This window comes from Bubalus kerabau, chromosome 20 (assembly GCF_029407905.1).
Source record: "Bubalus kerabau isolate K-KA32 ecotype Philippines breed swamp buffalo chromosome 20, PCC_UOA_SB_1v2, whole genome shotgun sequence".
NCBI lineage: Eukaryota > Metazoa > Chordata > Mammalia > Artiodactyla > Bovidae > Bubalus > Bubalus kerabau.
The window spans coordinates 44,319,011-44,342,355 of record NC_073643.1 but is presented as its reverse complement, the minus strand read 5'-3'; the positions used below and the strand labels follow the sequence as shown (position 1 = coordinate 44,342,355).

Here is a 23,345-nt window from a genome sequence, read left to right as displayed (position 1 = left end):
AGAGGGGGCACTGTCATCCTGGTGACCGTCATCGAGAGAAACTGTTAGTTCCTACTGTAGGATTCCCAGAGCTTCCTGATTCCTGTGCCTCCTGTAGTCTGACTGTTCAACAAGTCTTTGGATTCTGGGATCAAGCGTATTTGTTGCTTGCAGTTCAAGAACTCCAACAGAGTTTTCTAGGTCCTAGCTTGAGTCCACTCAGAGGCCTTGCAGCATTCTGTTAAGAGGCTGATGAGGCACTCTTGTATCCTTAATTACTTTTAGCTCATCATGATTTTTCGATATTTGCAACTTCACATCTCAACTAGTATGGAATTTTAATTGGCTTCTATTTATGTGGATGATCTCGATACTCATGAAAGCAGTAATAAGGCTTTCCAAGTTCTGCTCCAATCTTCAAGGTCACAACCAACTCTTTTTATCATTCTGCATGTTTTATGAAGCTGTAGTTAATTTTGGCATTTTGTAAGTATGAAGATTTTGAAGAAAGATTCAAAACAAAGGTATTCTTTGTGAATTAATAAAAGTTTACCAAATACCAACATGGTTATAAATAATGTATAATCCTTTGAACAGGAGCCCAAATCTACTCCTGAAAAAAAAAAAGAGCTCTTATTTCCTTTATCAAGCAACATTAAATGAAATTATAATATTGCCATTAAATCCAACTGTACACCAATAATTTTTCATTTCCAATGGTACTCTTATTATAAAATTTTTATTAAATAACAAAATATGCCTAACACAATAAGCTAATACAATAAGTATTTCCTTGAACTCACTATTTATATATTTGGCACACAATTCAAGGCTAGTCTATTCAAATTCAGGAAGCACGTGATTTTTTTTCCTTGTGATGGAATGAGCAGGGTTACAATGGCGTAGTCTTCAAGACCAAAGGAAGTCTCCTCCATTTCTCCAGGTCTAAGTCACAGAAGTGGTAAGGTATGTAGAGTGCTCAAATGGGTGGCTTCTTACTAAATATGGATCCATAGAGCTAGATTTGTATTCATAGATAATTTTTTAAAAAGCACAGAGCTAAGTAGCTGAAGTTATTAACAATGTTATGATCTTTGGCAAACTATGGATGAACTATAATGAAATGGAAATTGTGGGGCCAGTGCCAATAAAATATGATCATAAAGTCTGACTAATTCACAGTAATTCCTTTTCTAGAAGTCTAAGGAAAAGTAAATACCATCTAGGAATATTCTGGCAAAGAAAGTGGGTTAAATAAAAAGAAGCAGTTTAAAAGGCATTCTTCTGACCATCATATTTTATTTTTAATACAAATAGGTAATAAAAGAAAAGGCATCTTTTAAATATGAATACATTTTCTGTGTATCAAGCCATCATTTACACATTAACACTGCAAAAATTTGAATAACTCTTAATTCATTTACATAAAAGTATATGAAGTAAACAGAATTATATATAGGATAAGAACCAACAAATAAGTAGCAATTCAAAGTCCTACAATCTTGTCTCTATATTAACTCCTTCACAGTTCTGAAAAGTCACACCCATCTATATAAAGAATGTAGGCAGTCCTAACATTGAACATTATGTACAAACTGACTTCATCTCTCTTAGTTCTTTCTGATCCTGTAGGCCTACCGGAGACACACTTGTAACGCCAACTTAACAGAATCAGAGCTGCTCTCCTGCTCCACCTGGGGCAGCCATCCTTGGCCCTGGAAGCAGGCGTTATATCAACTCGTAGTACTTCCCAGTTTGGGGATCAAAGTAACAGTTCAAACATGGGTCATACAGCAGAGTTAGCACTTCCTCATCCTCTTCCACACTCAGCTCCTCTTCACCTGTGGGGACGCAAAGCACAGTCATGTTAGCTGCTGGCCTCGCCGGGAATTCTTAAACTGCAACAGAGAAGGGCGAGGGAGCAGGAATCACCATTTGTCCTGGAGGACCATCCTTGTGTGGGCGGGACGTCAACGCTGGGAGGCAGGAGCGCTGCAGATGTCATGGCTCTATACTTGCCGTGTAAGATAGAGAAGAAACGGTGATCAGAGGGGCCAGATTCACTATAAAGCACAAGGAAAATGAGCGTGCAGAACTGGCAGGGAGGAGAGAGGACTAAGGAAGAGGGCCAAAGGACTAAAGAGTTATGCTAATTAGGGTTGAATGGGATTCAAAATTTGATTATCTTTGATTATCACAGCTCTAGCCTTCTTCATGGGCCAGAGCTGCACAAATGCCAAACAGTGCAAATGAAGTAACACAGCAAAGAGCTCAATCCCCATTCATACATCCTAAAAAGGCTACCACAGAAACATGAATTAAAATAACGTTTAGAAATATAAGCTATGCAAAGCAAAGAACACATGAGGAAAACAATGTCAGATGATCTGTAATTGTATTAGTGGTAGCAAGATGTGTCAAATTTTCAGGGAAAATGAACACGTCAAATTTTTTTCCCTGTGATAATTATTTAGATGATTTGGTTGTAGAGAATGCCTATGGCCTACGTCATTAGCAAGGTTTGGTTGGTTTTCAACAAATGAAAAGAAAAAAAAAAAAAAAAAGCTGTTTTACTAAAATGTTACCTGAGCACCTTATATGTGCCCAGTGCTGTGCTCAGCACTTGTGTACCTTATGCCATCACCAGCAAGCAAGTGCCCTCTGGACATCTCAAAATACACAGGATAGGAATTCAGAGGCTGGGAGAGCAAGACTTCCCTCATCTGGAGACTCCCAGAGCAGGCTCAGGAAGGAGGAGGTGATGAAGACACTATCCCTCTCTTTTTTCTTAGCATGGGCTACTACGGACCAAAGAAAACCAAGCCTTTGGCCTGCATGCTTACCAGGTCAGCTTTGGATAGGGCTTGGATGGTGGGCATGGGCATGGCTGGCCCATAATACAGACTCCATAAATACTGAGCCCTTTTTGAAAGGACGAATCAGTGACTGTGAAACAAAATCTGTGGTCTTAGAACAAATAATTTCACAATTTGTATGGAAAAACAAAAAACCTCGAATAGCCAAAGCGATCTTGAGAAAGAAGAATGGAACTGGAGGAATCAACCTACCTGACTTCAGGCTCTACTACAAAGCCACAGTTATCAAGACAGTATGGTACTGGCACAAAGACAGAAATATAGATCAATGGAACAAAATAGAAAGCCCAGAGATAAATCCACGCACATATGGACACCTTATCTTCGACAAAGGAGGCAAGAATATACAATGGATTAAAGACAATCTCTTTAACAAGTGGTGCTGGGAACTCTGGTCAACCACTTGTAAAAGAATGAAACTAGAACACTTTCTAACACCATACACAAAAATAAACTCAAAATGGATTAAAGATCTAAACGTAAGACCAGAAACTATAAAACTCCTAGAGGAGAACATAGGCAAAACACTCTCTGACATACATCACAGCAGGATCCTCTATGACCCACCTCCCAGAATATTGGAAATAAAAGCAAAAATAAACAAATGGGACCTAATTAACCTTAAAAGCTTCTGCACATCAAAGGAAACTATTAGCAAGGTGAAAAGACAGCCTTCAGAATGGGAGAAGATAATAGCAAATGAAGCAACTGACAAACAACTAATCTCGAGAATATACAAGCAACTCCTACAGCTCAACTCCAGAAAAATAAATGACCCAATCAAAAAATGGGCCAAAGAACTAAATAGACATTTCTCCAAAGAAGACATACAGATGGCTAACAAACACATGAAAAGATGCTCAACATCACTCATTATCAGAGAAATGCAAATCAAAACCACTATGAGGTACCATTTCACACCAGTCAGAATGGCTGCAATCCAAAAGTCTACAAGTAATAAATGCTGGAGAGGGTGTGGAGAAAAGGGAACCCTCTTACACTGTTGGTGGGAATGCAAACTAGTACAGCCACTATGGAGAACAGTGTGGAGATTCCTTAAAAAACTGGAAATAGACATGCCTTATGATCCAGCAATCCCACTGCTGGGCATACACACTGAGAAAACCAGAAGGGAAAGAGACACGAGTACCCCAATGTTCATCACAGCACTGTTTATAATAGCCAGGACATGGAAGCAACCTAGATGTCCATCAGCAGATGAATGGATAAGAAAGCTGTGGTACATATACACAATGGAGTATTATTCAGCCATTAAAAAGAATACATTTGAATCAGTTCTAATGAGGTGGATGAAACTGGAGCCTATTATACAGAGTGAAGTAAGCCAGAAAGAAAAACACCAATACAGTATACTAACGCATATATATGGAATTTAGAAAGATGGTAACAATAACCCTGTGTACGAGACAGCAAAAGAGACACTGATGTATAGAACAGTCTTATGGACTCTGTGGGAGAGGGAGAGGGTGGGAAGATTTGGGAGAATGGCATTGAAACATGTAAAATATCATGTATGAAATGAGTTGCCAGTCCAGGTTCGATGCACGATACTGGTTGCTTGGGGCTGGTGCACTGGGACGACCCAGAGGGATGGAATGGGGAGGGAGGAGGGAGGAGGGTTCAGGATGGGGAACACATGTATACCTGTGGCAGATTCATTTTGATATTTGGCAAATCTAATACAGTTATGTAAAGTTTAAAAATAAAATAAAATTTAAACCTAAAAAAAAAAAAAAAAAAAAAAAATCTGTGGTCTTAAGCATCCTGCCCATGAAACAAAAGCGGCTATTAAAGATTAATGAGGAGTTAACTGGATGTGGCTAAGAGCACCCCTGGGCTCTGGAATCCAAGGAACCTGGGGATGGATGGGAGAGCGCTGTTCATCACCCAAATGCCCTTCAGCTCAGTTCAGTTCAGTCCTCAGTTGTGTCCGACTCTTTGCGACCCCATGAACCACAGCACACCAGGCCTCCCTGTCCATCGCCAACTCCCAGAGTTTACTCAAACTCATGTCCATTGAGTTGGTGATGCCGTCCAGCCATCTCATCCTCTATCATCCCCTTCTCCTCCTGCCTTCAATCTTTCCCAGCATCAGGGTCTTTTCAAATGAGTCAGCTCTCCGCATCAGGTGGCCAAAGTATTGGAGTTTTAGCTTCAGCATCAGTCCTTCCAATGAATATTCAGGACTGATTTCCTTAAGGATGGACTGGTTGGATCTTGCAGTCCAAGGGACTCTCAAGAGTCTTCTCCAACACCACAGTTCAAAAGCATCAATTCTTCTGCACTCAGCTTTCTTTATAGTCCAACTCTCACATCCATACATGACTACTGGAAAAACCATAGCCTTGACTAGATGGACCTTTGTTGGCAAAGTAATGTCTCTGCTTTTGAATATGCTATCTAGGTTGGTCATAACTTTCCTTCCAAGGAATAAGCGTCTTTTAATTTCATGGCTGCAGTCACCATCTGCAGTGATTTTGGAGCCCAGAAAAATAAAGTCAGCCACTGTGTCCACTGTTTCCCCATCTATTTCCCATGAAGTGATGGGACCGGATGCCATGATCTTTGTTTTCTGTATGTTGAGCTTTAAGCCAACTTTTTCACTCTCCACTTTCACTTTCATCAAGAGGCTCTTTAGTGCCTCTTCACTTTCTGCCATAAAGGTGGTGTCATCTGCATATCTGAGGTTATTGATATTTCTCCTGGCAATCTTGATTTCAGCTTGTGCTTCTTCCAGCCCAGCATTTCTCATGATGTACTCTGCATAGAAGTTAAATAAGCACGGTGACAATATACAGTCTTGACGTACTCCTTTTCCTATTTGGAACCAGTCTGTTGTTCCATGTCCAGTTCTGACTGTTGCTTCCTGACCTGCATACAGGTTTCTCAAGAGGCAGGTCAGGTGGTCTGGTATTCCCATCTCTTTCAGAATTTTCCACAGTTTATTGTGATCCATACAGTCAAAGACTTTGGCATAGTCAATAAAGCAGAAATAGATGTTTTGCTGGAACTCTCTTGCTTTTTCCATGATCCAGCGGATGTTGGCAATTTAGTCTCTGATTCCTCTGCCTTTTCTAAAACCAGCTTGAACATCTGGAACTTCACAGTTCACATATTGCTGAAGCCTGGCTTGGAGAATTTTAAGCATTACTTTACTAGTGTAATTTGATTTAGGTCATACCTGAATGTGCCCTTCAGCTGGTGACAGGTTATTTTACCTCACTGAACCTTCCTTTGCTCATTTATAAAATGGGAATAACTCTATTTCACAGAGTTTTGTGGGTGAAGTTGGATGCTAGATAATATGCATACCAAGAACACAGTAGTTGTCGAATAAAAGATCACTACTATTAAGGTTGGTAACAAATGCAATAAATCATAAACTGTAGGCTAGAGTTTTAAATAACTGAGAACAGCATTGATAAAGCTTAAATATAAAGGAAAGGCTTCAGAGACAGGCAGCATGACATTTAGACAATGAACTCAGCATGTGGGTCCAAATCCCATTTCTACCACTTCACAGCTGTGGGGCACTGGGAAAATTCACTACTTAGCCTCAGTTTCCTCATATGTAAAGTAAGGATAGTAACAGTGCCTGTTATAGTACCTATGAGAACTAAATAACACTTGGCACACACACAGTTATAATCATTATGGAAAATATAAGACATGAGAGGGATGTGTTCATTTATAGCTCAATTCTCTACCCCTAAGCTGTATCTATTTGACTTTTTACTACTAAAGAAAAAAAAAAGTTTGAATGAAACACAAAACCCCCTACTAGTTTTATGTGTGTGCTAGTCGCTCAGTCGTGTCCAACTCTTTATGACCCCGTGGACTGTAGCCTGCCAGGCTCCTCTGTTCGTGGGATTCTCCAGGTAAGAATACTGGAGTGAGTTGCCATGACTTCCTTCAGGGGATCTTCCTGATTCAGGCATCGAACCTGGGTCTCCAACATTGTAGGCAGATTCTTTACCATGTGAGCCACCAGGGAAGCCCTACTAGTTTTATACAGGATATTATAATCAATTCAGCTTTAAATAAAAAGCTCTTATACCAAAAATCATGTAATTTTCAAAACAGTAAAATAGCACTCATTTTTTTTCCCATGAGGTGTGATATTAAAACCAAATATCACTGAGGTAAATAATTATAAGTCAAATTATCTCGAAGACCTGCCATCTGATGTCTTGTTGTTACTGCATCAAATGCTGGGGCAAAGTCTGACCTCTGGCACATAAGAGTTATACACTATATAATTGTTTAGTGCATTCTGTGCTTGCAGTTTCCAAAAAGATAAAATTTTAAGCTGGTGTTATCAAATTAGAAAACTCAAAACATTTTACAGTTAGTCAGGAATCTTTCAAGATGAAAATAACTGTTGTAATGGGCCATGGGTCTTTATCACCCAATTGCAAAGGGATCAAGGTGGATCCAATTCATTAGTAGAGATTTGGCTATATAATGCTTGCAAACTGAAGCAGTAACTGCTATATAAGTGCATTTGTTCCAATACATATCACTATAGAACTGGCATTTCATGCATTATAACCATGGGTCTAAGAGGGGTTTTGTGGTTTTTAGTTCAAAAGCTTTCAGTTCAGTCACTTAGTCATATTTGACTCTGGGACCCCATGGACTGCAGCATGCCAGGCTTCCCTGTCCATCACCAACTCCCGGAGTCTACTTAAACTCATGTTCATCGAGTCGGTGATGCCATCCAACCATGTCATCCTCTGTCGTCCCCTTCTCCTCTTGCCTTCAATCCTTCCCAGTATCAGGGTCTTTTCAAATGAGTCAGTTCTTCACATTAGGTGGCCAAAGTACTGGAGTTTCAGCTTCAGCATCAGTCCTTCCAATGAATATTCAGGACTTATTTCCTTTAGGATGGGCTGGTTTGATATCCTTATAGTCCAAAGGACTCTCAAGAGTCTTCTTCAGTACCACAGTTCAAAAGCATCAATTCTTTGGCGCTCAGCTTTCTTTATGTTCCAACTCTCACATCCATACATGACTACTGGAAAAACCATAGGTTTGACTACATGGACCTTTGTTGGCAAAGTAATGTCTCTGCTTTTTAATATGCTGTCTAGGTTGGTCATAGCTTCTTTTCCCAGGAGCAAGAATCTTTTAATTTCATGGCTGCAGTCGCCATCTGCGGTGATTTTGGAGCCCAAGAAAATAAAAGTGTCTCACTGTTTCCATTGTTTCCCTATCATTTGCCATGAAGTGATGGGACTGGATGCCATGATCTTAGTTTTCTGAATGTTGAGTTTTAAGCCAACAAAAGCTTTAAATGGGTGAATTTTAAAACTCTACCAACAATGACATTCATATAAAAATTGGGTGATATTATGTATACTTTTATACTGAAATAAGTGTTTTAAACTTGCAAAAAAGGTTTTGTTTTCATTATAACTTAATTTTCAAAGCCTCCAACTTATATCATTTTGCCACTGTAATCTCTATGTAATGAAATTATCATATTGTTAAGCAATTACAAGTATGATGTCAAGCAATGGGAAATGTTTTGAAAGGTAATTATTGTGCATGGGTATAGGGTAATTTTCAATTATATTCTTGGGTAGCACACAGTTTGTTTTTCTCCCAAATGCTAAATTGCTCTATTTAAAGACTGGCTACAGAAACTCTAAAAGGACAAATTAAGAAATAAAATCATTCTCTGCTACCAGACCAAAAGCATCTGGACAGGGGTCCAAATTATGTTTTTATTCTTCTTCACATAATAAAGCCATTACTAGTGAACTAAAATTGCCTTTCAGATAATAATATATTTACATACTTTCAGCTTCATCCACTTTGAAGTCAGTTAACAGCAATAACAGAAGGAAAACCAATGGAGCCAGACCAAACAGCAATATTAGCTGCCCTCCCCTTGGTTAGATCAATGTGAGCAAATAATCCCTCTAGCTCACCTTCTGAAAGTCAATTAATATAAATGCTTAATTATCTATATTTGAGGCATTTTAACTGTAGATAATAGAAAACCTATATGCACAAGCTCAGTCTTCAAGCTTGAAAATAAATGATGTGACACCAGTTTATCAGGTTTAAAATCTCACAGTCAGGACATTATACTTGATTTTCGATTTTCTGACGCTGCCATCTAGAATTTTTTTTTACAAGTTAATGCATTTTCTCTCTTATAGATTTTGAGAACTGATTGACTGTATTTTTATGTGCATACCAATACACTATGGTTTAGACAATTCAATGGTGGGGGATCACCACTGGGAACAGGCAGCCTTAGGATCAATAAAGATGACATTTTAGATACTATTCTGCTGAGGACCAGGTGCTGGCAAACTCTTCCATCAGCTTCTATAACAGTAGGGCAGAATTAACTTTCACTAAAACTCAAGAAAGTGAACTGTTGTGATCTGCTTCTCAGCAAACATGTGCCCTCAAATGAGAGAAAGGTAAATGGCCAAAAATGCGATAAAAAGATGGAAAGGTACTTTCTTCTATTAGCAAGCTGTATTGTCTTTTTGGGAAGGCAAATGATATGCTAACATTATAGTTCAGGTTTCATTTGGGAAATAAGTACATCACTCCTTTTGTAAAATCTGGTGGCTATATTTTACTTGGAACATGCCATTTAAAACAACCAGCTGAAAAATTTGGATGATTACTTAGGAGTTCTTGCAATTTCATTCTTTCCAGGTAGTCTCTACTTATAAATGTGATTCAAATGTGAACTTGTGTTTCAGAGCATCATGTTGTCACCTTAAACTTACATAATGTGACATGTCAATTATATAATAATAAAGCTGGGGAAAATCTCACAAAACATATATGCACTTGTAAATGTGTGGCCTACCACTCTGAATGCTTTTTGTTGCACGTGAAGGAAGGTCCCTAGTCAGACTATTGAGCTCTGGAGCCTACAAATCCAATAAGAGTCTCCAGTGCCTGATTTCAGACAAGGTGGCAGCGCTGCAGACAGGTGGAAATGCATCCCAATTCCAGCAAAGGAACTGAGGACCACACCCTGGGTCAATGCCCTTCTGTTGTACACTTGGGGAACAAGTAGGTGTGGGTGGTTCTGGAAGAGGGACAGAGCCTCAGACACCCATTGGTGTGTTCACTTCTCTACTAGAGGGTTCACGTCCAGTGTGCCACAAAAGAAGACATTTCTTTGTATAGTGTCTCCCCCTCTCTAATCACAGGAAAATGGGACAGAGCGCTGGGTACAAAGCAGGCACTTAATGAATGCTGGCTTTCTATTACTACTCTGATTGCCAATATTGCTTTTTTTGGCAGAGGGTGGGTGGGGGGAAGTTCTCCTTTGCATTTTAAATAAATCTTCAAGATACATGGAAGATCCAAAGAGTATACCAAGTTATCCTCCTGTTTCCCATAGGCAGAAGATTCACTCATTCTACTCATCAAGCATTTATGGAGCATTTACCATGTCCTATGGGTTCCCTGGTGGTTTAGATGGTAAAGAATTTGCCTGCAATGCAGGAGACCCAGGTTCAATCCCTGGACTGGGAAGTTCCCCTGGAGAAGGAAATGGCAACACACTCCAATATTCTTGCCTGGAGAATTCCATGGACAGAAGAGCCTGGTGGGCTACAGTAATTGGGACCCCGAAGAGTTGGACACGACTGAGCAACTAACACATGTGCCATGTCAAACACTGTGGGTACCATGGCTGTTCGATGAAGCAAGATGTCTGGTGAGATAACTAATAAAACAGATTTTGGAAAACTGTTTTTAGATTCAAGGTGTTAGGTAAATGTCAAATAACTTCATGGTGGGAAACAGGACTATGAAAGGATTCCTCTGTTGGACCCAGGACAGGTGGCCATGCTCCCCTCCCTCTGGGTAGCTGGGAGGCATCATGAGATTTCTATAAATTATTTACCAGTAATTTGGATATTATATGCATAAAATAAACATGCATGAGTGCTAAGTCGCTTCAGTCATGTCCAACTCTTTGCGACCCTACGAACTGTAGCCCACCAAGCTCCTCTGTCCATGGGATTCTCCAAACAAGAATACTGAAGTGGGCAGCCATTCCCTTCTCCAGGGGATCTTCCTGACATAGCCTCCTGAGGCTCCTGCATTGCACGCCGATTCTTAACTGCATCTGCTGCCTATATGTGACTCGTGGAAGAATAATTTATATTCATAAAGGAACATCTTCTGTGGCTCTGCTGAACAAAAGGTACAAGGATGTTATTTTCATGAGACCCTGGCAACTCTAAAAGGTCTTCACTCAAAATCCATGCGAACTGTAAAAAAGGTTTATAGGCCTGAAGAGAGAGGCATTATTACTCCATTTTGGAGCTGGTAAGCATGAATAATTTAAGGGTCATATCTGTAAAGGAACAAATGTCAAAAAGAAATTGACAACTATTTTTCAGGCAGTCTGGTTCATTTTTAAAAGGTCAGTTTGGTAGTTTTCTTGAGTAAGTTCTGAAATCTTAACTTCCCATTTTTAACATTTTCCACGGTCTCCCGGAAAACACATTTTTAGGAAGTGTTAAGGGCTCCCGTGCCCATGGTGATTGATATTCGGCAAGTGTGTTGTGGTCCAAGAGGAACGGCTGACAGCTTGCCTGCTTCTCCATCCAGTCGAATGGCACGGAGCTCAGTGTTATTCCTGCCGGCTGGTTGCTCTGCTGGGAGCTGGGCTGTTCACTTCATGGCAGAATTCACACACTTGAGACATTCTGGCCAAACAGAAACTGTGGAATTTGTACTGAATAAAAGAAGGGGCTCCGGGGCCTGTATAATGCATGTGTTTACTTCTGTATGGCCTGGGGAAAGTCTTCCCGAGTTTTGTGTTGGTCAGGCCATCTTCCCGTTATGCCACTAGCTGCACAGGTACATCTCAGCCTCTCAATCTCTGATGGACATGGTGGTTCATCACATAAGTCTCCTGCTTTAAGTCCCAGGGTTCATGTGTAAAAGTGGGTAACAATAGTATCTATATATCTGTAGGCTAATTCTGAGAATTAAAGTGTACATGGAGGCCTGGGTCAAGGAAGGTGAAATAAATGTTTTTGTTATTTTCATCCGAGAAGTCTGAAGATAGAAGAGACTCTTTCCTTGTGAATCAGTCTTCAAAATTACTTTCATGTCCCAGTGTGATGGTTCTGCAGAAAGGCACTGCTGTGGAAGAAACCTGGATCCAAATTCTAACTCTGATTGAGCACTTGACCTTGGGCAAGGTCACAATGAGGGCAATGGACTACATCAGTGTTTTTAACTGGTTCATTAGGGCCCCATGGCAGGGTTCTGAGACCCTAACTTGCACTCAGTCAGAGAGGTTCTACTTGTAACTACTTTACATACTGGGATTTCATATGAGATTTCATTTGACAGAAAGTCTCTTCATTGCTTATACATAAAGAGCCACTGCATGGTAACCTACAACTGTTTGAACTGCTACAGTGTATGGGTCTAAGTTCAATCCTCTTATTGTTCCATTTTACAGATATACCAAAAAACTGGAACTGGGGGAAACACTGAAAGTTGGATTTCAACGAACTACCTTGATTTCCTTTCTTTCAAGGTTATTATTACAAGAAATTACCAGTTGGATGACATTTCTCTCCCTCTTTCCCTCCCTTTTTCCTTTCCTGTGTTCTAACGAGAACCCACAGTATCTATTATAATATATACCAGAAATTGCACAGGTACTAGGGATCTGGGGGTGTGTAAACTGATGGTATCTGCTTTTAAAAACTCTTAGACTACCTGGGAAAAAAGACAAGAAACAACTAAATGAATCACGAGTTACAAACTGTGAAAAGGCGGTGATAAAAAGGCACAGGGTAAAGTGAGAGACTGACTGACTCATAAGATCGTCTAGAGAGGCCTTTGAGAAGGCGGGCCCAGCGACCACCCAGGCCCGTCAGTCCCGCACCCAGTCATTCTGCTCTTCATTCGGCCCCTCACTCCCTTGGCCTTGCCCTACATCTGGTCAACACAGTAAATGCACCCCTCTGTGACCCACCCTGCTGGAGGGAGTGTGGCTACCAGTCACCTGTGACAAGACTGTGTAGGAGGGGGAGGCAGGGCTGCAACACGGGACCAGAGATCTGCCTTTTTTATTTTCCCTGAAAGAACTTAGCTACTCAGCCCTTGAGGTATTTTCATTTGTTTTCTTGTAGATTAGGAACTCTCAAAAGAAAACTTATTTTTCGATTGCTGGTTTTATATACAGTATTTTTTGATTAGGTAATTTATTTACTTGGTTCTAAACCAAAAGAGGCAGCCGAGAGGAGCAACCCAACGTCCAAGGAGTGGTGGCTGCCCGGCTGCAGGAGGGCTGACAGGAGCTACTCCACGTTCAAGGTCAGGAGGGGTGATCTTGAAGGAGCAGTGGCAGCGCTTTGCTGGAGCAGCCGTGAAGAGATACCCCACGTCCATGGGTAACCCAAGTGAGACAGTAGGTGTTGTGAGAGGGCATCAGAGGGCAGACACACTGAAACCATAATCACAGAAAACTAGCCAATCTGATCACATGGACCACAGCCTTGTCTAACTAAATGAAACTAAGCCATGCTGTGTGGGGCCACCCAAGATGGCTGGGTCATAGTGGAGAGGTTGGACCACAGAATGTGATCCACTGGAGAAGGGAATGGCAAACCACTTCAGTATTCTTGCCTTGAGAACCCCATGGACAGTATGAAAAGGCAAAATGATAGGATACTGGAAGAGGAACTCCCCAGGTCGGTAGGTGCCCAATATGCTACAGGAGATCAGTGGAGAAAGAACTCCAGAAAGAATGAAGGGAAGGAGCCAAAGCAAAAATAATACCCAGTTATGGATGTGACTGGTGATAGAAGCAAGGTCTGATGCTGTAAAGAGCAATATTGCATAGGAACCTGGAATGTCAGGTCCATGAATCAAGGCAAATTGGAAGTGGTCAAACAGGAGATGGCAAGAGCGAACGTCAACATTCTAGGAATCAGTGAACTGATTTGAATTGAAAAAATGGACTGGAATGGGTAAATTTAACTCAGATGACCATTATATCCCTTAGAAGAAATGGAGTAGCCATCATGGTCAACAAAAGAGTCCGAAATGCAGTACTTGGATGCAGTCTCAAAAATGACAGAATGATCTCTGTTCGTTTCCAAGGTAAACCATTCAATATCACGGTGATTAAGGCCTATGGCCCAACCAGTAACGCTGAAGAAGCTGAACAGTTCTATGAAGACCTACAAGACCTTTTAGAACTAACACCCCAAAAAGATGTCCTTTTCATTACAGGGGACTGGAATGCAAAAGTAGGAAGTCAAGAAACACCAGGAGTAACAGGCAAATATGGCCTTGGAATATGGAATGAAGCAGGGCAAAGGCTAATAGTTTTGCCAAGAGAATGCACTGGTCATAGTAAACACCCTTTTCCAACAACACAAGAGAAGACTCTACATATGGACATCACCAGATGATCAACATTGAAATCAGACTGATTATATTCTTTTCAGCCAGAGATGGAGAAGCTCTATACAGTCAGCAAAAACAAGACCAGGAGCTGACTGTGGCTCACAACATGAACTCCTTATTGCCAAATTCAGACTTAAATTGAAGAAAGTAGGGAAAACCACTAGACCATTCAGGTATGACCTAAATCAAATTCCTTATGATTATACAGTGGAAGTGAGAAATAGATTTAAGGGACTAGATCTGATAGACAGAGTGCCTGATGAACTATGGACGGACGTTTGTGACATTGTATAGGAGACAGGGATCAAGACCATCCCCAAGAAAAAGAAATGCAAAAAAGCAAAATGGCTGTCTGAGGAGGCCTTACAAACAGCTGTGAAAAGAAGAGAAGCGAAAAGCAAAGGAGAAAAGGAAAGATATTCCCATTTGAATGCAGAGTGCCAAAGAATATCAAGGAGAGATAAGAAAGCCTTCATCAGCAATCAATGCAAAGAAACAGAGGAAAACGATAGAATGGGAAAGACTAGAGATCTCTTCAAGAAAATGAGAGATACCAAGGGAACATTTCATGCAAAGATGGGCTTGATAAAGGACAAAAATGGTATGGACCTAACAGAAGCAGAAGATATTAAGAAGAGGTGGCAAGAATACACAGAAGAACTGTACAAAAAAGATCTTCACGACCCAGATAATCATGATGGTGTGATCACTCATCTAGAGCCAGACATCCTGGAATGTGAAGTCAAGTCGGCCTCAGAAAGCATCACTACGAACAAAGCTAGTGGAGGTGATGGAATTCCAGTTGAGCTATTTCAAATCCTGAAACATGATGCTGTGAAAGTGCTGCACTCAATATGCCAGCAAATTTGGAAAACTCAGCAGTGGCCACAGGACTGGAAAAGGTCAGTTTTCATTCCAATCCCAAAGAAAAGCAATGCCAAAGAATGCTCAAACTACCGCACAATTGCACTCCTCTCACACGCTAGTAAAGTAATGCTCAAACTTCTCCAAGCCAGGCTTCAGCAATATGTGAACCGTGAACTTCCAGATGTTCAAGCTGGTTTTAGAATATTGTCACCGTGCTTATTTAACTTCTATGCAGAGTACATCATGAGAAACGTTGGGCTGGAAGAAGCACAGGCTGGAATCAAGATTGCTGGGAGAAATATCAATATCCTCAGATATGCAGATGACACCACCCTTATGGTAGAAAGTGAAGAGGAACTCAAAAGCCTCTTGATGAAAGTGAAAGTGGAGAGTGAAAAAGTTGGCTTAAAGCTCAACATTCAGAAAACGAAGATCATGGCATCTGGTCCCACCACTTCATGGGAAATAGATGGGGAAACAGTGGAAACAGTGTCAGACTTTATTTTTCTGGGCTCCAAAATCACTGCAGATGGTGACTGCAGCCATGAAATTAAAAGGCGCTTACTCCTTGGAAGGAAAGTTATGACCAACCTAGATAGCATATTCAAAAGCAGAGCTATTACTTTGCCAACAAAGGTCCATCTAGTCAAGGCTATGGTTTTTCCTGTGGTCATGTATGGATGTGAGAGTTGGACTGTGCAGAAATCTGAGCGCCGAAGCATTGATGCTTTTGAACTGTGGTGTTGGAGAAGACTCTTGAGAGTCCCTTGGACTGCAAGGAGATCCAACCAGTCCATCCTACAGAAGACAAGTCCTGGGTGTTCATTGGAAGGACTGATGCTGAAGCTGAAACTCCAATACTTTGGCCACCTCATGTGAAGAGTTGACTCACTGGAAAAGACCCTGATGCTGGGAGGGATTGGGGGCAGGAGGAGAAGGGGACGACAGAGGATGAGATGGCTGGATGGCATCATTTACTCGATGCACATGAGTTTGGGTGAACTCCGGGAGTTGGTGATGGACAGGCAGGCCTGGCGTGCTGCGATTCATGGGGTCGCAAAGAGTCAGACATGACTGAGCGACTGAAATGAACTGAAACCAAAAAAAAATTAAAAAGTGAAAACAGTGGTTGGGCTCTGGGCCAGGCTGCTTGTATATCAATCCCAGCTCTGCCAATGACTAACCTTGGGCAAATTATTCAAGGGCTTCCAAGTCTCAGTTTCTCCGGCTGTAAAAATAACAACTGCATATACAAAAATAGTATCTTCTTCATTGTGCTGCTATGAGGACTGATTTTTTTTTTTTTTTTTACATTTTTTACAACTGAAGTATAGTGATTTACAATGCTGTGTTAGTTTCTGGTATACAGTGATTCAAACATATATATGTATATAAACATATTTTATATATATATATATATTTTTCAAATTCCTATTATAGTTTATTAGAAGACAATGAATATAATTCCCTGTGCTATACAGTAGGACCTTGTTGTTAATCTATTTTATATACAGTAGTTTTTATATGTTAATCCCAAACTCCTAATTTACGCCCCCACACCACCTTCCCCTTTGGTTAACCATAAGTTTGTTTTCTGTGTCTGTGAGACTGTTTTCTGTTTTGTAAATAGTTCATTTGTATCAAATTTTAGATTACACATATAAGTGACAACATACAATACTTGTCTTTCTCTGTGTGACTTACTTATGAAGACTAAATCAACCACTGAGCACAGTGTCTGGCATATATTAAAAGCTGAGTTAATAATTAATAATAAATACCGAGCAACAGGAACCTAGGAAGATTCCCAGACTGCCACACCTGTGTGGCCCCTTCCTTCTGATGATACATACCTGAGGCTTGAGCCCAGCATTTTCCTTTGACAAACATTTTATAAGAACAGACGGAAACAAGTTCAGTGTATGCTATGTTGTTTAAAATGAAGTCAATGACATGTAAAGATTAAGCAAATTAAGAAACACTACTTTTTGATGGTCTTAATTAGCTACAAACTATCTAAGCCTATCAGAAAAGGGAAAGGCTCAGAAATGGAGATCTAGGGTAACAGGGAGAAGGGGTGCCAGATCTGGTTAACAGTGGCCAGAATGTTTCTACAGTCCTCTGAATTGAATGTGTTTCTTTTTCTTCGATGCAAGTTTATTTACCGTCAACATAATTTGAGCCCCTGCTGTCAAAACACTACTTTGCAAAAGCGAATTTAAGACATCCTTTCGGCCACTCGTCACCACCATAGGTCTTCAGTGCCTCTGCTTAAGGACCACATTCTCAGTTCCTGTGGCTTACGCAGGACACTTCACATAACATATTATTTGTTCCCTCACAGCAAGGTCTCCTCCTGACAGCCAAGATTCTGTTTTTCTGTCATAAGTAATTATAAACGTGCACCTCTAAACAGAGTCTCAATTTGAGGGGCATCATCTATTTCAGACAGTAAATCACAGTGACATTGCCATCACTTGGGCGGCCAAAATGCACAACTCAGATGTATGAGCTCTCACTCCGGATTCTCCGTACCTGAAGAAAAATGGGATGCTCCACTTTTTCCCTGGGGCAGTTAAGGAAAAAAATAAAACTGGCAACTTTGTTAGAGAAATGTATCCTGGTTTCAGTTCCTTTTATTTTTTTTTTTTTAAGAGACTATAGACAGAGGGCACCCATCTTTACAATCCAACTTGGAAAATGATCTCAGGGAGTCCCACTCTGATGTTGTCTGTCATTCCAATTATGCATTTTAGATCTCTCCCCACCCCTCCCATCTCAAGCCCTCTGATTCCACTAAAGATTCTTTTCTGTTCCTCCTCTACAACACTCCTGACAGTCACGTTCCCTGCTCACAGTCAGAATCTAAACGGTTCATCTTAGGGGCTGTCATCAACAAAGAGAACCCCAGGCAAATTTTCATTCCTGCTTCCTTCAAATTTTTCCATTACTAATACAACCCATTATAACTCCGTGTCAGCCTCTGCTTTAATGAAAAGGCTGTATCTCTGTATTAACAAAAACATGGAATATTTGGTCTACCTTGTAACAGTACTAACAGCTGGCATTTTGTAGGCATTATTCCAAATGTTTCATATACAGTACACCTCACTGAATCTTCATGAAAAGCTTGCAGGTGGGCACCATCTATTATTAGTCTTATTTTATAAAACTGAAATTCATAAAAGTCACACAGCAGGAATTGCTAGAGCTGGAATTCAGATGAAGGTCAATTTGACACCAAAGCCATGCTCTTATGCTTTAAATTATATTTTGCCCAGGGATTAACCTTCAGGAGAACAAGAACAATTTCTCTTTTAAATTCCTTTTAGTTGCAAAGAACCTATCACCCTATAAAATGAGGCACAGATTACCTCATTTTCAATGCGTGAGTCTAAGTGATTATCATTTAATAAAAATAGTGGAATCTCAAAGTGATTGATTTTCTCTATTTATAGTTAATTATTTTTATTTTTTTATGCTTGGCATTTTTCATATTCCCACCTTGAACACTCAAGCTTCCAGAAGAATCCTGATGCCGCTCTGCGGACTGTTGACTGGGAGGAACAATTGGTGGGCTCAGCATATTTAACCAGTCCCTAAAAAGAAAAGAAGAAAAAAATGAACCACATGTTTGTAGTTCCATATATATAGATTTTTACCTTTCTCCTGGATTTTTAACTCCCTGGGGCTTCCACAAAGAAACATTTTTCCTCCTTCATACTTCAGAAAATAAGATATACAGAAATTAATATTCAGTTTTATAAATCTGTAAATACAAAGTCAGTTACTTCACTAACTAGTTGTTCAATAAACATACCATCTTAATGATGACCACTATTCCTTTGAAAAACACAGTATTGATCTTCAACTATAGCACAGCTCCACTCACCTGAGAAACTTATTTAAACGAGTCAGAAGAAATACAGAGATAAAGCTCCTTAGGAACTTTGCATAAGAAAGCCTGACAAAGCCACCAGTCACATGTCATGGATGATAAGAACCCACTCAGTGATTCAGAAGAGAAGTTAGTCTTGGAGCTGTCTGGACCAGCCATGATGGTGGGAGCTGGTATGCATTTACTCCAGGCATTGGGGCAGGGGAGGGCAAAAGAGGAGAGAGAGAGGGCCGTTGGGCCCTTGAATGGCTCAGTACTTCAGTTCTCCCAGTGTGAATGGGGACAAAACCACTCCATAAAGCACCTCCCTCTGCCCTCCATTCCTCGTCCCTCTGCCTACAACTTCCAACCTCATTTCCCAGTCTCTTTATTTTCCTTCTTTCCATTCTTCTCTCTCCCTGTTCCTCTAGCAGATACCTGGTGGGGGTGACGCAAGTCGGTGACATTCAGAAGGCATGAATCACTGCGTGTTCTAATTCAAGCCTTTCTCATCTCTAAACTCGCTACTGAGCTTCCTCGTGGGAACAGAGCATGAAAGGGAATGTGAAGGATTTTCCAAAGTGAATTCTGTTTCTCGCATTGATGTTAGCACTCTGTATCACTGACCTTGTTCTTCTCAAAGGGGACATGTTCTCACGACCCCAAATTTTCTTTCTAAATGTCTGCATTTCCTGCTGTCTTTGTCTACAATGGGAGAGAGTCCCAACAAGAAACTAAGAGGACTGGCTCCCCAAGCCAATCCTGGCCCCATGTTTCCAAAATATAAGAACTTCCCCAAGTCATTTATAAAATTGCTAGGCCTTATCTATAAAAAAAGAGATAACTGTTACTGAAGTTTTTTTTTTGGGGGGGGGGGTTAAGATTAAATGAAAAAAAAAAAAAAAGGATGAAAAACATTTGGTGTGGATCTGGATACAGAGCTGCACTCAAAAAATTTCAGCTATGACTAATACCATCTTCATTATCAATGGAGTTAACAGAATGGCTTTACCTACAATGATAAACCGAGGCAAGACTGGATTCTGTTGGAATTAAACCAGCAAAGAACTGTAGAATGATTTCAAGTCTGTACAATAGAGGTTTTCTTTGCAAGTCGTTTACTCTTCTTGTATAAAAAGTATCTTAATGTAAAATTATCCAGTTGATATTTGTATTATCTTAAGCACTCATCTCACACGCTAGTAAGGTCATGTTCAAAATTCTCCAAGCCAGGCTTCAGCAATACGTGAACTGGGAACTTCCAGATGTTCAAGCTAGTTTTAGAAAAGGCAGAGGAACCAGAGATCAAACTGCCAACATCTGCTGGATCATCGAAAAAGCAAGAGAGTTCCAGAAAAACATCTATTTCTGCTTTACTGACTATGCCAAAGCCTTTGACTGTGTGGATCACAATAAACTGTGGAAAATTCTGAAAGAGATGGGAATACCAGACCACCTGACCTGCCTCTTGAGAAACCTATATGCAGGTCAGGAAGCAACAGTTAGAACTGGACATGGAACAACAGACTGGTTCCAAATAGGAAAAGGAGTACGTCAAGGCTGTATATTGTCACCCTGCTTATTTAACTTATATGCAGAGTACATCATGAGAAACACTGGGCTGGAAGAAGCACAAACTAGAATCAAGATTGCCAGGAGGAATATCAATAACCTCAGATATGCAGATGACACCACCCTTGTGGCAGAAAGTGAAGAGGCACTAAAAAGCCTCTTGATGAAAGTGAAAGAGGAGAGTGAAAAAGTTGGCTTAAAGCTCAACATTCAGAAAACGAAGATCATGGCATCTGGTCCCACCACTTCACGGGAAATAGATAGGGAAACAGTGGAAACAATGTCAGACTTTATTTTTTTGGGCTCCAAAATCACTGCAGATGGTGACTGCAGCCATGAAATTAAAAGACGCTTACTCCTTGGAAGAAAAGTTATGACCAACCTAGATAGCATATTCAAAAGCAGAGACATTACTTTGCCAACAAAGGTTCGTCTAGTCAAGGCTATGGTTTTTCCTGTGGTCATGTATGGATGTGAGAGTTGGACTGTGAATAAGGCTGAGCGCTAAAGAATTGATGCTTTTGAACTGTGGTGATGGAGAAGACTCTTGAGAGTTCCTTGGACTGCAAGGAGATCCAACCACTCCATTCTGAAGGAGATCAGCCCTGGGATTTCTTTGGAAGGACTGATGCTAAAGCTGAAACTCCAGTACTTTGGCCACCTCATGCGAAGACCTGACTCATTGGAAAAGACTCTGATGCTGGGAGGGATTGGAGGCAGGAGGAGAAGGGGACGACAGAGGATGAGATGGCTGGATGGCATCACTGACTTGATGGACGTGAGTTTGAGTGAACTCTGGGAGATGGTGATGGACAGGGAGGCCTGGAGTGCTGAGATTCATGGGGTCGCAAAGAGTCGGACACGACTGAGCGACTGAACTGAACTGAAGATACTTTTGCTCACTCTTCACCTTGGCTATCACCAGGTTATGGCTAGTGAAATAAGCAAAGTGAGTTTGCTGTGAAACTGAATTTCAAAATAATACATTAAGGACACCAGAAAGGATATGTAACAGATTTCCAAGCTAATGGGGCATTTTCTGATAAGTACCCTTTTTTTAAGTCCATTTAATTATAGAAGACCAAAAAATTACTACATTGTAGAAAATTACAACGTCACATACAAATTACCAGCCCAGCGACCTCATTACTCGTTAAGAGAGATGGAGAGCAAGGATGAACAGGAGAAAAATAACCCCCTAAGCAACAAATTAGAAACTTGATACAATGGCCGGAGTAGCTTCTAGCCATGGTCCATGGACATCCAGGAAAAAGAAGATGCTGTAAAAGAAGACAGACATTACTTCTTAGGCCAATGATTTGGTTAATGTTGCCTTTTTTTTTTTTTTTTTTGTCAGCAGTAGCTATAAAAAGTACAGTTATTCTTTTTGTGATTTTTTTTTTTTTTTTTTGCTTGTTTTAAAGTAATTTCAGGGACTTCCCTGGCAGTCCAGTGGTTAAGCCTTTGCCTTCCAATACAGGGGGTGCAGGTTTAATTTCTGTTTGGGGTGCTGAGATTGCCCAAATGCCTTGTGGCCAAAAAATAAAAACACAGAAGCAATACTGTAACAAATTCAATAAAGACTTTAAAAATGGTCACATCAAAAAAAAATCTTATCATGCTGAGGTTTGACAGAAAACAACAACATTCTGTAAAGCAATTATCCTTCAATAAAAAAATAAATTAAAAAAATACCTTAAAGTAATTTCAGATTTATAGAAAAGGTTCAATAACAGTACAGAGAACTATATCATCCTTCAGACAGACTCTCCAATTTAAACATTTGGTCACATTTGCTATCTATCTATCATCATCTCTCTATCAAGGGTTGGTAAAATTTCCCCATGGGCCACATCTGGCCCACTGCCTGCTTTTATAAGACCTGTAAACCAAAAATAATTTTAATATATTTTAATAGTTGAAAACAATTAAAATAGTAATGTTTTGTGATACATGGAATTTATATAAAATTCAGATTTCAGTGTCCATAAATAAAGTTTCATTGGAATACAGCCATGTTCATCAGTTTATATACCATCTATGACAGCTTTTGCGCTATGATTCAGAGTTTAAATATTTGTTATCTTGCCTTTTACAGAAAATGTTTGATGGCCCCCAATCTATAACCATGTGCTCATATTGATTTCTTTAATACTAATATAATACCACAGAGTCATTTTCATTTTTCCCTTTTCTGTATTTGTAACTCCCTTCTGACACTTAGGAAACTGCCTTCCATTAGCCTCAGTATATTTATTTTCTGGAGTACAGAACACACCAAAAGTAGTTTCAGAATTCTTAAGCAAACAAAACAGCCAATAAACACACCAAACCTACTCTCTAGGATTCTGTTTATGGTTCTTTTTATCTTCAGTCAAAATACCATGTTCAAAATTTACTCAGGCTAGTACTTTTTTTTTTTTACTGCTATTATTTTTATTAGTAGTATGTTAAACATTGCTAATATGAGTAGTAGTATTAGATCATTATTACCATACTATTAATATTAATTAATTTTAATTGGAGAATAATTACTTTACAGTATTGTGATGGTTTTTGCCACGCATCAACATCAATCTGTCACATGTATATATGTGTCCCCCAACCTACCATTTCAGTGTGGTTATATTATTCATTTGAAATACAGCTAGTGTCATTTGCTTCTGTTTGTGTTATATTTTAGGTCTTTCCCCTTGATTTTTATTACTTTTGCTGCGAGTATG

The 23,345-nt window shown here is 40.0% G+C and overlaps 1 protein-coding gene across 8 annotated transcripts in view; it reads right to left on the bottom strand.

The window, feature by feature from the left end:
• Window positions 1-1,258: 1,258 nt before the first annotated feature.
• Window positions 1,259-23,345, bottom strand: part of CFAP20DC (CFAP20 domain containing) — a 253,072-nt gene continuing 230,985 nt past the window's right edge. For 4 of the 8 annotated variants that reach the window (XM_055558821.1, XM_055558829.1, XM_055558823.1 and 1 more), the window contains 4 exons: window positions 21,848-21,902; window positions 18,678-18,772; window positions 1,912-1,988; window positions 1,259-1,820 (listed from right to left, as the gene is read on the bottom strand). In XM_055558821.1, the coding sequence (XP_055414796.1) occupies window positions 1,708-1,820; window positions 1,912-1,988; window positions 18,678-18,772; window positions 21,848-21,902 (340 nt within the window). In that variant the 3' untranslated portion in view covers window positions 1,259-1,707. The remainder of the gene's footprint in view (window positions 1,821-1,911; window positions 1,989-18,677; window positions 18,773-21,847; window positions 21,903-23,345) is intronic. The other 4 variants (XM_055558824.1, XM_055558832.1, XM_055558825.1 and 1 more) reach the window with 3 other exon arrangements.